The sequence below is a fragment of the Maniola hyperantus genome, chromosome 9 (assembly GCF_902806685.2).
Source record: "Maniola hyperantus chromosome 9, iAphHyp1.2, whole genome shotgun sequence".
NCBI classification, from domain to species: domain Eukaryota; kingdom Metazoa; phylum Arthropoda; class Insecta; order Lepidoptera; family Nymphalidae; genus Maniola; species Maniola hyperantus.
Genome location: NC_048544.1, coordinates 12,554,366 through 12,571,662, shown reverse-complemented (window position 1 = coordinate 12,571,662; position 17,297 = coordinate 12,554,366). Strand labels below are relative to the sequence as shown.

The 17,297-nt window shown below is 36.8% G+C and overlaps 2 protein-coding genes and 1 long non-coding RNA gene across 4 annotated transcripts in view; 1 reads left to right on the top strand and 2 right to left on the bottom strand.

Annotated features, from left to right (window-relative positions):
• The first annotated feature begins 439 nt into the window (after positions 1 to 439).
• On the top strand, positions 440 to 10,946 carry LOC117985044 (zinc finger HIT domain-containing protein 2). Of its 2 annotated transcripts, none has more exons than XM_069500572.1 (5): positions 440 to 583; positions 8,132 to 8,379; positions 8,830 to 9,131; positions 10,024 to 10,227; positions 10,610 to 10,946. In XM_069500572.1, the coding sequence occupies exons 1-5, from the start codon at positions 570 to 572 to the stop codon at positions 10,934 to 10,936; spliced, it is 1,095 nt and encodes a 364-aa protein (XP_069356673.1). In that variant the 5' UTR covers positions 440 to 569; the 3' UTR covers positions 10,937 to 10,946. The 2 variants fall into 2 exon arrangements, with proteins under 2 accessions (XP_069356673.1, XP_034827625.1); XM_034971734.2 differs by lacking the exon at positions 440 to 583 and adding an exon at positions 7,215 to 7,386.
• A 1,615-nt stretch (positions 10,947 to 12,561) lies between these two features.
• LOC138402792 (uncharacterized) lies at positions 12,562 to 13,949 on the bottom strand. The gene is made up of 3 exons (XR_011237129.1): positions 13,497 to 13,949; positions 13,099 to 13,250; positions 12,562 to 13,022 (listed from the first exon to the last, which is right to left on the bottom strand). It is a non-coding gene; the product is annotated as an uncharacterized lncRNA (long non-coding RNA).
• A 3-nt stretch (positions 13,950 to 13,952) lies between these two features.
• The window catches only part of Pi4KIIIalpha (phosphatidylinositol 4-kinase III alpha), a 41,208-nt gene continuing 37,863 nt past the window's right edge, over positions 13,953 to 17,297 (bottom strand). The window contains exons 35-39 of the mRNA XM_069500960.1: positions 17,107 to 17,295; positions 16,618 to 16,740; positions 15,692 to 15,815; positions 14,377 to 14,536; positions 13,953 to 14,182 (exon numbers count right to left, since the gene is read on the bottom strand). Coding sequence (XP_069357061.1) covers positions 13,957 to 14,182; positions 14,377 to 14,536; positions 15,692 to 15,815; positions 16,618 to 16,740; positions 17,107 to 17,295 — 822 coding nt within the window. The 3' untranslated portion in view covers positions 13,953 to 13,956. The remainder of the gene's footprint in view (positions 14,183 to 14,376; positions 14,537 to 15,691; positions 15,816 to 16,617; positions 16,741 to 17,106; positions 17,296 to 17,297) is intronic.

Below are 17,297 nucleotides of genomic sequence, written 5' to 3'. Positions count from 1 at the left end.
GACTTCGTCCGCGTGGAATTAAGTTTTTTAAAAATCCCGTAGGAACTCTTTGATTTTCCGGGATAAAAAGTAGCCTATGTCACTCTCCAGGTCTTTATCTATACAAAAAATTACATCAATCCGTTGCGACGTGATTGAAGGACAACCAACAAACAAACACACTTTCGCATTTATATAAGGGTACTTGAATTTAGGGAGTGAGGCTACTTTTCATCCCGAAAATCAAAAAAATTCCACGGGATTTTAAAAAACCTAATTCCACGCGGTGAAGTCCCGGGCATCAGCTAGATGATACATAAATTAAATAGCACGTGAGAAGTCATTTTGTACGCATAATATAATAGATCTATATTGTGTTTATTATAAGATCTCTTTGGCACTTGAGTGACATTAACAGGGGGGCGCTGGCACTTGAGTGACATTAACATGGGGGCGCTGTTGTAGAACAAAGGCTTAGACTATTCAAACAAGAACAAAGGCTGTGAACAAAGGGGACACTTGACGATTGAGAAAACAAAGGCTGCCTCCTTCAACATATTCGTCTGAAATCTCCTGACTTTCAGGGGAATATGTTGAAAATCGAGTAAGTTTTGTGTGATGATTTTAACGGAACCCATGTTTCCACGCCGAGAAAGAGTAATAAAACCTTTGAAAGGTCCTGAACCTTTCAACCTATAATAATTTATTTTGAGTTATTAGGTAGCTACCTACCTAATAACTCAAAATACCGTCCGTACCTACCGTCTACTAAAATATTTGTTTTCGTGTAACTTTGACCATTTAGGCAGCGCACGCCTCGGAAACTCAAATGAGAGGATTTTTTCCGACTTATTTCAATTTTTCTAGGGATCTCTAATTTTTTGAGAATTAAAAGCTTCCTCTTGAATCACTCTATTTGCTGGTGAAAACCGCATTAAAATCTATTGCTTAGTTTAAAAGATCTACGCGTTCAATATATCGACACCTCCACGTAAGTTGTTGTAAGCCACAAAATTGGCATTTTGCGTTTTTTACATAACAATGCCTATTTTTATCTATTTTACACATTCAAATTTAAAAAATGCTAAAAATGCTATTTTTTAAGGTACTTATGAGACGTATAATGTTGTATTTTACAAACGATGACGACGTAAAACATCACATCGACCTTTACAACGTTTTACGTAGGTCGAAGTCACGCATTTGCGCCTTGTATGTAACACATACAACAGATCACGCCGGACTTCAAACACCAGGTTTGTGAGTCAAGTCTCCGATATATCTCGGTTGTCTACGCATTTTTTTATTCTATTATCATATTTTACTAAGTTAATAGTGATGCCAAGCTAAACTATTGTATAGATTACTTACAACAATTTACGTCGTTGAGGATACAAAAAACTGTGTTGTATAAGACATACAAACCGTTTACGTTGCAGAATTATATTGATTTTGTGTTAAGTAATACATACAACATTTTACATCGGCATTTGTACTCAAAATTTTATTGTATGATCACATGCTATATTTTACGTTGCTATGACATTTTTTTTTTCTTACATACAACATTGCACGCCAATAAAACAAAGCTAAAGTTTCGATGATGACGATGTAAACCTATGATAGATAGTGAAATAAGTACTCGCTTATAATACCACTAGGATATCATGTAAGTAACCAAAAATCAACACAATATTGTATTATTTCAGAGCCTACCTTACCAATAATAGGTTGGTAGGGACTGTCCAGGTGGTTGAGACTTTCTTACGACCTATCGTCCGAAAATAATAAATAATTTCTATGACCATACTCTCAAGCTCATGGAAAAAAAGACAACAAATGTGACTACAATCTAGAGCAGATGCATTTGCCTACCGGTAGATCTCTGATACACAAACACGCAACTTCGGAACTTTAACGCCGGATATAAGATACCATACCAAGTTCTTTGGGCACATTACGAGGAAGAGTGTTACCATCGAACACCTCGTGGTATAAGGTCAGGTGGAGGGTACACGGGCCACGTGGGCGTTCCCCAACTAGGTGGACAGACTTAATCCACTCCGCACCAACACGCCTGTCTCCACGTGTGCACATAATGCCACCAACAGAAGTCGCTGGAGGGAGATCGCACGAGCATCAGTGAAAAATTCATAGCCACGACCACTCTGTCAAGAGTGAACGACTCAGAAGAAGAAAGATATCATAGAGTGGAGCAGAGCTTAAAAATATTGGCAAAATATAAGAGCATGGCACAGGAGCGTAGTGGTTCTTATTATTTATTTTCAAAATTTTAAAAGATGATTTGTTTGTAGTGTAACGGTCCTGTTCTTCAAAAAAGGCGATACACCTTAATAAATAATAGTTTATTCACTGGAATTTGCATACAGAAGCAGTTTTTGTATTAATTGAGTCACCTTACACATTCTACTAGGTACCTTCTGGTGTGCAAATTAATAGTGAATCTTATATTCAGTTAATTTGGTTTATTGCATACCTGTAATTACAAAGTTAAACATTACTCAAGAAGAACATAGACTCATTTCGCTTTAGAGACATGTCTACAAGCTGTTGTTATCGTAAGTCAGTCTAATAGGTTCGACGACTTTCAGCATCCTGAACAAGCTTGATTCTCAAATCTTAAGCACCATAGATCACATTCAGAAGCTGCAACATTTTATACATACATATAACTGAAGACTATAATCGGCCACTTTGCTAAGCGTTTGTGAACTTTGAGAAGCTTTCGATTCAGTGGAAATTTGGGCTGTATTAAGGTCGCTATTGAGATTCCGGATTGACTACCGGTACATACAAATGCTGAAGTAGGTACCTGTACGAAAACACCACCATGTCAGTCCACATACAGGGCCAGACGAGGAGACCAATCCAATTGCAGTGACAGAGAGTAACACTTAACGGGAGACGCAACTCTCCGAGGCTCTTTACTGCTACTTTAGAACACGTCTTTAAGCTTCTGGATTGGAATGAACTTGACATTAACATCAATAGCTACTCACCTTCGATTTTTCGATGACATAGTTGTTATCGCAGAGACTGGGAAACCGGATGTACTGCACAGTGACCTTATTAAAGTTTCATAACAGGTGGGCCTGAAAATGAACATGACTAAGACGAAAAGCATGTCTAATACCTATGTTTCGGCCCACCCAGTAGTCTTTGAGAGCTCTTTGCTCAAAATTATAGAAGAGGTGTAAAACTGGACACACAACCAAGTTAGGTAAGTCGAGTAGGTAATTTCGAGAAACAGATCAGCCACCGAGTCCGATTCAGCTAGGCAGCGTACGGAAACTAAGTCTTCGAACAGCGCATGTTGCCAGTGATGACATAATATTATGGATTTGAGATGTGACACATAAGAAAGTTCAGAGTCACTAAGTGGGTGATGGAGACAGCTATACTTGAAGTTTCTCTACGTGATCAAATCTGCAATGAGGATATTTGTCCAAAAGCCAGAGTACCTGACATGAACGGTTTGGGAAGCTGAAGTGGCAATGGCCGGGGCAAATAATTCAAAGGACTCATAGACGTTGGGGTCCTAAAGTACTTGCACCTCACACCAGAAAGCGCAGCGTTGGCAGACCCACACTATGTATACAAATGACATCGAATGAGTCTCAGGGAGCCGCTGGATTCAGGAGACGCAAGAGCGTGGTGACTGAAAGTCCCTACAAGAGACCTATGTCCAGCAGAAGACTTCTATTTGTTGAAAATGATGAATAGTATCACACATACAATACTATTTTATAATTTAAGCAACGTACACCGTTGTAATTAACACATACAATGACACACAGTCCTTGTTTTCCCCTGTAAGTTGTTGTAAGTATCACATACAACATTTTCCAAAGATAAAACACCACGTAAAATGTTGTATGAACAAAATCTCAGAAATTTGAAGTATTTTTACTAAATATTTTTCAGAATAGTTAAAAGTACTGTAAATTATAACCATATACCGAATTTCACAAAAAATATTGAAAAATGAAGCTTTAATTTCAATTTGTATCTTTAAAACGCTCTACTGAAAGTTGCGGTTTTGGGGATACAACAACTTACGTGGGAGGTGTCGATATAGGTACATAGGTACATACAGACAGCGGGAAGCGAATTTATTTTATACTATGTAGAGATGAGATTTTAGTTTCTTTTGGGGTTTATACGGATTTTTAGTAAAACTACTGCACGGATTTTCATACGGTTTCCACTAATAGAATGGTGGATTATCTGAGAAAGCTTATGCTATAATTTATGAACATTTTGCGGAAAACAGTTATTAATACGTTAATAATTGTGAGTTAAGTCGGATACATTCGTACATTGGAATAAGTAATCATTATTTTTATTTTGTGACATCTCCTAAGATATTATTTTAATTTAAATGAAACTGGCAATTTTGGTTTAAATTAAATACCTGAGATGATGAAAAAAATTTATTTTGATAATGGTACTATGTCAGTAAACACCTTCGAAGGCAAACCACATTTGAAAATCACAAAAATGGTAATTGTGAGTTAACCTCAAAAGATAAATATAGGTACATATTATGTTTGTTCAGACTTTTTAAAATAAACAATTCCATCATAACATTGTTTTCGTGTATCTTAAAACCATTTACGCAGTGCACGCCACGGAAGCTTTTAGTTACGATTTTTCCCGACTTAATTCACATTATTACAATAATTTGCGTAGCTATCTCTAATTTAAAAAATAAATAAACATAGCCTATATCATTTAAGAATAAGTAGTTTTGAAAGAATTTTTCAAAATCTATTTAGCAGTTTCTGAGATTACTTCCTACAAATAAACTTCTCATAATATTATAGTAGGTAAATGAATGATTTATTTATTCAATAAAATGCAAAAGCGATAGATGATGACGGTAAATGCGAAACGTGAACCATGACGTCACGTTTCTGTACGACCAATGGTGATGCGTTTCGCAAATTTAAATTTCACTCGCTCATTTTGCACTTTTTGATTAATAATTTATGCAACAAAAAAATGACTGCGATATAATATTAGCACAATATAAATTTGGGGGAACAGAAATCAAGTAAATTTAAACCACATTATGGTCTCTGTGAACTACAAGCGGCCGAATATAGAAATCTTCACTATCATAGTTTTCACTACTATCTTCACCATTGTAACTACTTTCTTCATCTGAACATACTTCTATGATAAATAGTTTATCTAATTCATTTTTCAAATTGTTTATCTATATCACCATCCTTCTGCCAGCATTTTCCCTTCCCTTCCCCTGTTTCGCCAAATCGAAAACCGATCTTTTTCATATGCTGTCTTAGAATTTCTCGACTACCTTCAAATCCAATTTCTTCTTTAAGTACACAATGTAACTTCTTTATTGTTGGAATTTCATTCCTCATGGTATAAAATTCGTGAATTTTCCGCCGTAAAACACCGATAGCAACATCATCCATCATAAGTTTGTCTTTTCTTATTTTTCTCTTCTTTACTGGTGGCATTTTACTGGATGATTCTTTAGCCAATCTTCCTTCATTTGTAATTCTTACTACAGTACGTAAAGAAACACCTGAAGAACAAAAAAAACATTATTGCATATTAAAGAAATTATTGTATTTATTGCAATCGGCTGGGACTTTGGGATTCCCAGTATGGTAACACTTACCTGTAGCAGCGGCAACTCGATCATTACTCTGTTGAATGGAATTATCGGATCATCCAGCTCTTTCTCCTTCAAAAAAAACTCTGTAACTTTTAACACTACTTCTCTGACACCACTTTCTATTGCTTTCGGCATATTTTTCAAAAATTTAACAAAAACAACACAACATAGAACAGCAATATGCCCGACCAATGCCCACAGAACCACCACAGAACACAGTACCGGAGTCAATGCCGATTGCCGACCGAGCAAATTATCAAAAAGTGCCACTTCACAAGATGGCGGCGTTAGATCCGAATTTGGCCACGTGCCAAAAGATCCTTGTCGTACTGCTCGGAATAAATACCTGTAGAAGGTGTAGGTTGTGACTCTTGCTGTTAAAGCGACATAGCATCTAAGCTATTATTAGAACATGACGAATGATTATTAGAATAGAATAGAAAATAATAGAATAGATTTTAATTCAAGTAAACTTTTGCAAGTGCTTTTGAGTCGTCAACTAGTTTAATTTACCACTGGTTCGGTTATGCCGTTCCTACCGAGAAGAACCAGCAAGAAACTCGGCGGTTGCTCTTTTCAAGAGATCAATTTACAATCAATTTATTTTTGTCCTTATCGTGGTCAGTATTTTTGTTTGTCATAATGTATTTTGTACGTGATATGAGATTGTAGCAAACAACGTGAATTGAGGTTATATGTTGACTCAAGTATTAGAAATAAATAATTGATTTGTTTTGAAAATTTAATATAATGTGTAAAAAACTACTTTTCACGTGCCATTTTAACTCTATGTGTCAAATTGCATGTCAAAAGTACGGTTTTAGTTTTCAATACCTACTGACATTTTCAATACCTATATTCCGTAAAATTGGGGAGATTTCATTTGTTTGCAGTTTTGTTCTACAGCTACTCCTTTGAATGACATTGACAGGAGGGTGCTGTTGTATAACAAAGGCAGACTATTCAAACAAGAACAAAGGGGATACAACTTTAGTTCCAATTTTCACCACGCGTCAAAAGAGCCTTGTCGCACTGTACTCATTAATAATGCTAATCAAAGAGTAAATATATTGACTACAGTAGTGCTAATCAACACAGACTACAAGTGATGATATGATCATTTCGACCATTTTTATCCTTATCACTGTGGCCACTTTTTTTGTTTGTCGAGATGTATTTTGAACGTGAGATCTTGACGAACAACGTGAAGTGAGGTTATGTTGACTCAAATATCTTAAAGAATTAATAATTGATTTGTTTTGTTGTTTTTGAAGTTATTGTGTAATGAAGGGTTGGTGAGCTACAATAACCGAAGCGGACGTAAAATAGAAAGAATAACATTTCACAAGTTAGTAATGTAAGTACTCTGCTTGAGCGAGAGGGACTGAGGAGGCCACGCTAGTTGCATATCTGTAGGTATAAATCTAATATCTGTGTCAATGCTAGATCAATACAAAGAGTATGTAACCACTGGATCAGACGATTTTTTTTCGCCAAAGAGCAAAGGGAATATAGGTAATAATCAAAGAGTATATAATCAATAATCACTACGTTTGTGTTATGTATTTCGCTTTGTTTTGCTGTTTTATTTTTGTGTTGTTTTTCATTTCAGTAGGTACTAGGTAACTCCAAACAAAAAGCATTTTTGCACTAACACGTTGAACTAGATGATGAAGTAAAAAACGGGCAATAATGTCGAACGAGACATCCTCGAAGCCGGATAGGTTATGCGGCTTGTAAGTATTGAATAATATTTTGTAAATACTTTTGGCATTTCAGAAGACATTAGTTAGTTGTTAGATAGAGTTGGTTAGCTAGCTCTGACGATCGTCGTCTCTATTTCGTGTTCCTCCTTTCATCATATTATGATAGGGGCATTCTTGGAATTATTTGACTCGACTCTACGAGATTTCGACTCAAAGTGTAACGATTATTATTAATCGATAAAAGATGTTAGCGATATTAACCAGGGTCGACGGCTAATCATGCTCTCAGAGGCATGGAGGAAACCAAGACGCTAAAATTAGTCGCCCATCTAGATACCAACTTGGGTACACTTTGCTTGCCCAGTGAAATCAATTAAGCATATTAGGCATCAACAAATCATTTTCTTATGTAGGTACCTATTTATTTATTTATTTAAACATTAATTGCTTAATACTATGACAAAGAACAAAAAATACAGGACATATTTAAAAACAAAAGGCGACCTTATCAACCGTACTTATATCCTTATTCATAAATATGTTATACTAGCTTATACCAGTAACTTGTGACTACACAACTTCAAATCCCTATTTTACCCCCTTAATGGTTGAATTTTCAAAAATCGTCTTAGCAGATGCCTTAATTATAATAGCTATCTCCATCCCAAATTTCAGCCCGATCCGTCCAGTAATTTGAGCTGGGCGTTGATAGATCAATCAGTCAGCTTTTCCTTTTGTATATTTAAACTATCATATTTTGTCCTAAATCTTTTAGATGTAATGAAAATCCAAGCAAGTACTGCTGTCCGCGCTGTGAAGTATTCTACTGCTCCCTGAGCTGCTACAAGTCAGAGAAGCATTCAGAATGCTCTGAGAGTTTCTACAGAGAGTGTGTCAATGAAGAACTGGCGTCATATCAAGTTGATGATGAATCAAAAAACAAAATGATTGATATCCTGAAAAGAATGCACAAAGAAAATATTGATGATGAAAAAATTTTAGAAGACTCAGAAAATGAACCAGGTCTGTTCATGAACTTGATTTTCAAATTTTTATTTCATAGTTACGTTTCAAAATGACTTACATTTTGGTTTGTCAACCAATAGACATCCACTGCTGTAGCTACAAGTCTTTTGTAGGGAACTTGTACATGTCAACAAAATGCTGAAAAATGCATTTATCTATCTAAATATATAAAAGAAAAAGGTGATTGACTGACTGATCTATCAATGCACAGCTCAAACTACTGATCGAGCTGAAATTTGGCAGGCAGATAGCTATTATGATGGAGATATCCGCCAAGAAAGGATTTTTGGCAATTCAACCCCTAAGGAGGTAAAATAGGGATTTGAAAAAATAGTCCATGTGGATGAAGTTGTGTGCATAAGCTAGTAATAATATAAGCTTTATTTCTGACACCTGATTGTTTTTTTTTTAATTGACATATACCTACATATTATGATCTTATTACAGAGAACATAGAAGAAATAGACTCAGACGATGGCTCTGACATAGATTTACACACAAGAATCAAAGACCTAAATCTAGACGACCCTAATGCTCTATGGAGTGCACTAACAGAAGATGAAAGAAATGAATTTGATGCTATGCTTAGTGGAGGTGATGTGGGTACCATTATACCTCAATGGGAACCATGGTGGAGTTATAGAAAAGAAAAGAAGATTCTAGAAGAAATAAAGGAAGGGAATGAGGAAAATCAACACTTGAAACTATGTCCAGATATAAAAACTGTACTAAAGTTTAGTTCCCTCACTGTAAGAACTATTTTATACTAGCCTAAGTAGCATATTATGTCACTCTCCAGGTTTTTTTTTTTTAACTATATGCATGCAAAAAATCACTTTGATCGGTTGCTCTGTTGTGATGTGATTGAAGTACAAACCAACAAACAAACACACTTTCGCATAATTATAATATGGGTACTGATTCCTTCCTTGTCACACCACACATCCATCTCAACATTCGCATTTCTCTCTACCCACTCCCTACCCAAAGGGTAATCCCATTCACTGGTGGGGATTTCACCCCTTTCATCATTTATGACCTTTTTCTTTTTAGCACCTAATCTTCACAATCCAATAGTTCCCCACGACACTCTTAGTAAATCCCTATTTAGTCTCTTACCACGCACTGCAAGATAAACTCCGTTCAAACTTAACTGGCCAATGTGCGCCGTTTATCTATTCCATAAAGTTATTTGACGTTTCATCTGTCAGTAAGTAGTTCATGGTTTGCGTATTTTTAGATTAAAAAGTATTTTAATTGTAAGTTGTTCGTTACTTTGCAAAAACAGTGCTTAGCCACTTATTTAGCATTAAAAAAATACTATTACTTAAAAAACTAGTGTTGGTGGCGAAATAAAATAATAATATGCATTTCAAACTCGTTTCCTGTAACAGACCCATCTAGTGACAGAATAATGAACTGGTTATCGGTTTCATAGATTTTGTTGTATTCAGAAACGCATGGACAGTTAAACGACATTTATCTTATACATAACAATGAGAACATAACTGACGAGTTCAGAAACCGGGCATTAGGCTCCCCTACTATTTGGAAGACCATACCCTCGTGTTGGAAGAGCGAACCAAGATACCGGAAATTGGAGTAAATTTTCATAAGTACACATCCTAATTCTTTTTTCAGAGTATCAAACCATCAGAAGCCATAAGATATAACATGGCTAATGTGTTAGCGTCATATGCATTCATCGCAAGATATTTTAATGGAGAAATTGAACCGTTGGAAGCAGCAACATACTTACTTGATATTTCTACCAATTTGAGCTCTAATGCCAATTTTGATGATGCTGACTTGGCTGTGGAGTCTGTCGTTCAAAAATGTCTTCAAGTAAGCTTTGACTGTCAATATACTTGAAACTTCCATTAAAAATTGAACCTTAAAAATTTGTGTTAAGGAACAAATTTTAAAAGCTAATAAAACTTGTCTTCAATTTTTATTTGCGACCGCTTGTGACTGTCTAGATTCTAGTCTAAATATATAAAAGAAAAAGGTGACTGACCGATCTATCAACGCACAGCTCAAACTACTGGACGGATCGGGCTAAAATTTTGGCATGCAGATAGCTATTATGACGTAGGCATCCGCTAAGAAAGGATTTTTGAAAATTCAACCCCTAAAGGGGTGAAATAGGGGTTTGAAATTTGTGTAGTCCACGCGGACGAAGTCGCGAGCATGAGCTAGTTGTTCATAAAATGTTATTTAATTTCAGAGTGAATACATACAGACAGATACAGCCAGTTTAGATGTGATGAAGAACGACGTATACCTCATACTGCAAGGACCGTCAGACGATAATAACCTTTATTATAGCAAAGCAGCTTTCTCGCACCTCATACAAATATTATCAGACGCAAAATCAAAGTGTAACAAGTCAAAAAGCAAAACAGATAAAAAGAATGGGGATTTTTCTAAGAAATTCCCGGATCATAGCAACGGACATTTGCCTGATTTAGATGTAAGCAAAATAAAGAAAGTCATCAAAAAATTAGAATACTATTTATCGTTTTTAACTAGCTGTGATAATAAAGATAATTAATTTTAATTTTTCAATGTATTTTTATTTCTCTAGCCCCAAAAACCATTACGTAATTTTTAGGGCCTACGCAAACGGATTGGCTCTAGCCCATTGGCGCCCTATCTAGTAGGCGCACGATCAAAATTTAATACTTACATATAAATATTCACCGTGATCGGAAAATTGGGACCAAATAAAAAAAAGGACGAGTTTTGCATTTAACACGCTACAAATTTAAACAATAGACGCTGACGCAACAGACGATGCTGGTAGCTAAAGGCACGAGGTTTAACAGCTCTAAATTAAATTTAAAAACTTGAGAATTTACTCTAAAATTTAGGTTTGCTCAGAATCGGTAACCACCATCTTGTTTTAACGGAAACTTAAATCTGAGCAAGTTCGAGGACGCTCTATAAATATGGAGGAGACCGAATTGCGAATGTTTTGCGAATATTTAATTAAATATCGACTTTACCCATTCGAATACAGTTATAACAGCGAGAACAAAGAGGCAAAGACTCCATTGCAATACTTACTAATTACAACTCGATTCCAATTGAATAAAAGTCAAGATTTTATTCTTACCATTTATTTTAATACCAACAACATAGAATCACTACAGGAGGAATGTACAAAATATTGATTCATTATTATTAAATAAACATTATATTTTTATTTGTTAGCAATAAGTCACAAGTATTAAACTTTTAAATAAAATAAATAAATAAGAAATAGGTACTTTCTTTTAATGGTAACATAGTACGTTTTATTGAAACATTATTGCAGATAAACTATATTTTTGATAATAATATCACAGATTGTTTTCCAATTCGAAGGATGTATTCACGTTAGACCGTTGCGTGGAAAGTGCCTGGGCCATAGAATTGTAAAGTCAACCCCATCGCTGGCCCACTATTGAGCACGGATCTCCTTTCAGAATGAGAACTCTACCGATAATCTCTATTTAAAGTTCGATGTGTAGTATAGAGATAACGCTGTCTCGTTTTAACAGTGTCTTAAGTCTGAGCAAAGTCAAAGTTCGCTTTAGAAATCTCAGCCTGACTGTAGAAGTATCTCTACTTTAAAAGCAATCTGTGATATGCTATTTTTTATTCAATTTAATAGAATCTATACAATATAATTAACAACACCAGCGGATACAGAATAACATTTAGTTACGCATCAATCTAATACATACATTTTGATTTTTTAGTCACCGCTCTTTTTTCTAGATATTAGATTCTAGCCAGACTCCGTCTCGTTCCAATTTCCGTTATGAAAAAAAAAATAGGTCAAAATATCAATAAAAAATATTTTTTCGAAAGAATTTTATCAATCAAATCCATACTAATATTATAAATGCAAAAGTGTGTCTGTCTGTCTGCTAGCTTTTCAAGGCCCAACCGTTCAACCGATTTTGATGAAATTTGGTACAGAGATAGCTTGCATTCCGGGAAAGGACATAGGCTACTTTTTATCAGGAAAAATGAAAGACGGGATTTAAAAAACCTAAATCCACGCGGACGAAGTCGCGGGTATCATCTAGTAATGTATAATTATTCACACAGTACTCCGAACGGGGCATGTCGTCTACGAAATTTTTTCGACGAACTTGCATCTCTACCTACCTACCTATTATGGTTCATGAGATACAGCCCGCTGACAGACAGACGGACGGACGGACAGAAAAAACACTCATATTTTTATTGTCACCAAAGATCTTAATATTTAAAGAACAGTGACCAAAAAATCTTTCTGTAGGTTTATAATCACTATATAATATTTTTTATAAAACACCATACATTACGTATGTACGTAGGAAACATTTATATATTTATATACTACACAAGTAAAGCTATAAATGATATAACATCGTCTTTTTATTATGATAACTTTTAGGATCATTTTGAATACTCTTCAATTATTTATTTATCTAATTAAGGAACCGAATATTGTTTCTCAAATATTGGATTCAATTTATTTTGTTCTATCCTCATCCCACATTTATTATTACTTATTAATAATAACTATTTTTCCATTTCGATATATTAAATTAAATCTTACCTCACCGAGATCACATAACAAATTGCCAAAACCAACCATAAGCCTTAAACTTTAATAAATAACAAACCTGACATTGGCTAATCTGTGTAAAGCCAGAAGAAGAAAAAAAAACCATAAGCCTGTATTAGTGATACTATGAATATTATCGTTTCTTGATATCAGTTTTATTACTAAGGAAGGATTTTCAAGATATTATTATTTCACGCGGGCGAAGCCTAGGGCCTAGTTATGTAATTTAACCAATAGCCAAATAACTAGTTTTTTCTCGAACCTAATAAGGAATCTGGTTCTGATATTAGTGTATCATGTCATAGGCCGCAACCTTCTCCGTGGAGATCAACCATAAGCCTGTATCCAGCATTAGTGATACTATAGATATTATCGCTTCCTGATATGAGTATTATCACTAAGAAAAAAAATCAGAAATTATTTCACGCAACCGAAACTGATTTCATAAGCTAATCATGTTAACCACAGACGAACGAAGTCACGGACAAATTGCTAATGTTTGATCAACCTAATAAGGAATCTGGTTCTGATAATACTGTATCATGTCATAGGTCCGCGTCCGGAAGTTGAGGAAGGAGTTCCTTATAACGGACAGCATGTAGGCCGCGGCTTCCATCTCCGTGGAGATCAACCATAAGCCTGTATCCAGCATTAGTGACACTATAGATATTATCGCTTCTTGATATTAGTATTATCACTAAGAAAAAAAAATCAGAAATTATTTCACGCGTACCATACTGTGTGCATTATAATCATATTAAACACAGTAAGTTACGGAAAAATTGCTAGTTTTTTCATGAATCTAATAAGGGATCTGGTTCTGATAATACTGTATCATGTCATAGGTCCACGTCCGGAAGTTGAGGAAGGAGTTCCTTATAACGGACAGCATGTAGGCCGCGGCTTCCTTCTCCGTGGAGTTTGGCGCGAAGCGGGATCGCAGTTGTCGTATCGTCTGACCGCGGAATCTAATAAGGAATCTGGTTCTGATAATACTGTATCATGTCATAGGTCCGCGTCCGGAAGTTGAGGAAGGAGTTCCTTATAACGGACAGCATGTAGGCCGCGGCTTCCTTCTCCGTGGAGTTTGGCGCGAAGCGGGAGCGCAGTTGCCGTATCGTCTGACCGCGGAAACAGGGCAGGCCTGTGTCCAGCATAAGCGATACTATGGATATTATCGCTTCTTGGTATGGCCTGGAAAAGAATAGATTATTTTAATGAATAGCAATCAGACAAGTTAGTGAGCAGATCATCTGTTATAGCTGTATGTTCATTTGCAGTATCAGATGGACCTCCGTTGCGACGTGATTGAAGGACAAACCAGCAAACAAACACACTTTCGCATTTATAATATGCGTATTGATTTGAAGCAAATGTAAGTGACTCACCTAACAGCCAAGAAGGCCTGCACGCACAGCTCGCAGAACCACCGGAAGGGCGGCGCCTCCATCTTGCCACCCATCACCATCACCATCTCGTCAGTCAGCTTGATATCCGGCTCGAAGCCCAAATTGCCACCCGGTGATGACTCGAACATGAAGCCGAAATCTGTCAAATAAAATACCTAGTTATATTTTTATATTGCTCAACGTTATATCAATAGAAATATAATATGCTCAATAGAAATCGTAAAACGATTTCTTAACTGACTAAAATAGTTGGTTTCCAAAATTCCTATTCAATTCCCATCAATAGATCTTATATTTTCCAATCCAATCAAATCTATCAGCCTGTTTGCGTCCACTGCTGGACTTAGGCCTTTCCAAGAGCGCCACCAAATACGGTCTTCCGCTTTCCTCATCCACCCGCTCCCCACCACCTTCTTCAGGTCATCGGTCCAGCGGGCTGGAGGTCGTCCCACACTGCGCTTACCGGTACGCAGTCTCCACTGCAGAACCGACGGCCGTTGGGGCAGACGTGTTCTGGAGTGGAGAACACGTCTGCCCCATCGGCCGTCGGTTCTGCGACAGACATGACCTGCCCATTGCCACTTCAGCTTGCTAATCCTTTGAGCTATGTCGGTCGCTTTTGTTCTTCTGCGAATTTCCTCGTTCCGGATTTTATCCCTGAGTGATACCCAACATAGCTCGCTCCATAGCACGCTGAGCGACTTTTAGTTTGTGGACGAGGCCAACTGTCAGAGTCCACCTTTCCGCTCCGTACGTCATCCTATATTTTACATGCTGTCAAATCAGCGGCGTGCAGGTCATAGAGGCATAAATGCATTGCTTACCCCAGTTGTAATAGCTCAATGCACATTTATCATTATGACCTGCCAGTCAACAGGTTCCTACCTAACTAATGCATACCCTGACTTCAAACCCTGTGCACGCCACTGTGTCAAATACTCTATTAATCCAAAAACACAGATATGTCCAGATTTGCAACTAGCGTGGCCCCCTCTGTCCCTCTCGCTCAAGCAGATTTTCTTACTTGTCAAATGTCATTCCTTCTACACTTCACGTTGTTTGCCAAATACTCACGTACAAATACATTTTAGAAAACAACAAAAAAAGTGGCCACGGTGATAAGGACAAAACATAATAATTTTGTCACGTTCTAACAAGAGCTTAAATGCATTTAGCTATCTCGCTCTAACTGTAAGTGTCACAATACGGTTACTTCTAATAGTCCTTATTCTGAGCTATTAATCCAAAAACGATGAAATTAGCTATGGAAGTAATATATTTCCTTGTCATTTACCTATATGTATAATGTGTCCATCAGTGTCCAACATGATGTTGCCATTATGTCTGTCCTTGATTTGCAACAAAAACCCGATAACACTGTACGCCGCCATTGACGTGACGAAGCATCTCCGAGCAGCCTGCAAATTTGTTTAAAAATAGATATACAGTGTGTTTTTAGGATTCCGTACCTCAAAAGGAAAAAGGAACCCTTATAGGATCACTTTGTTGTCTGTCTGTCGTGTCTGTCAAGAAACCTACAGGGTACTTCCCGTTGACATAGAATTTGGCAGAGGTCTTATACATATATAGCAGACATAAGGGGGAAAATCTGATAACCCTGAATTTGTGGTTACATCACAAAAAAATGTGTTCATGAACAAATAATTAGTATTTTCAATTTTCAAAGTAAGATAACTATATCAAGTGGGGTATCATATGAAAGGGCTTCACCTGTACATTCTAAAACATTTTTTTCATTCTATTTATTCTTATGCTTAGTAATTTTTGATCTATCGTACAAAATGTCGTAACAATACGACTGTACGGAACTCTTGGTGCACGAGTCTGACTCGCACTTGGCCGGTTTTTTTTAAATGGGACAGTATGGGGAAATCCAAAACCATAGGAGATACAGGGAAACTATCTTAGGAAAGGGACAAAACATTCTAGTCTTTTCAAGTTGACGTTTCTTTTGTAAAAATAATACCTAAATATGTAAAAGGAAAAGGTGACTGACTGACTGATCTATCAACGCACAGCTCAAACTACTGGACGGATCGGGCTGAAATTTGTCATGCAGATAGCTATTATGATTGTAGGCATCCGCTAAGAAAGGATTTTTGAAAATTCAATCCCTAAGGGGGTGAAATAGGGGTTTGAAATTTGTGTAATCCACGCGGACGAAGTCGCGAGCATAAACTAGTTCTTTTTATAAAATACCTGGAATTCTCGAGTAGATTCGTCGCCATATTTCTTGATGAAGTACTCGTACATGCCGATATCAGTCTGTCTGCCCAACTGATCTCGCGACTTTGCGTTCGGCACGCACTCTATTACACCACACTGAAAAAGTAATTAGTATTACGTACTATCAAAGTAAACTAAAGATTTTTAGGGTTCCGTAGCCAAATGGCAAAAACGGAACCCTTATATATTCACTACCGGCCCACTACTGAGCCGGGTCTCCTCTCAGAGTGAGAAGGGTTTAGGCCATAGTCTGCCACGCTGGCCCAATGCGGATTGGCAGATTTCACACATCTTTGAGAATATGGAGAACTCTCAGGCATGCAGGTTTCCTCACGATGTTTTCCTTCACCGTTAAAGCAAGTGATATTTAATTACTTAAAACGCACATAAGTCCGATATATATCAAAATAAGTGATTTTTTTTTCGTATCGGTACCTTCTTCAAATTATAAAAAACACTTACCCCAGGCGCAGTAGCGACAACTTTGTACGGAAACAAGTAAAGATCCAACCCGACTTGTTGGAACACATTCTTGAACAACGAGATCACTTGCAAAGCCAACATGTCCTGGCGCACGTCGTCACCCACTTTAAATATGGCGGCTTGCCATGTTTCCGCCGCGATAGCTGTGTACCTGTCTTTTCCTTCTTCCT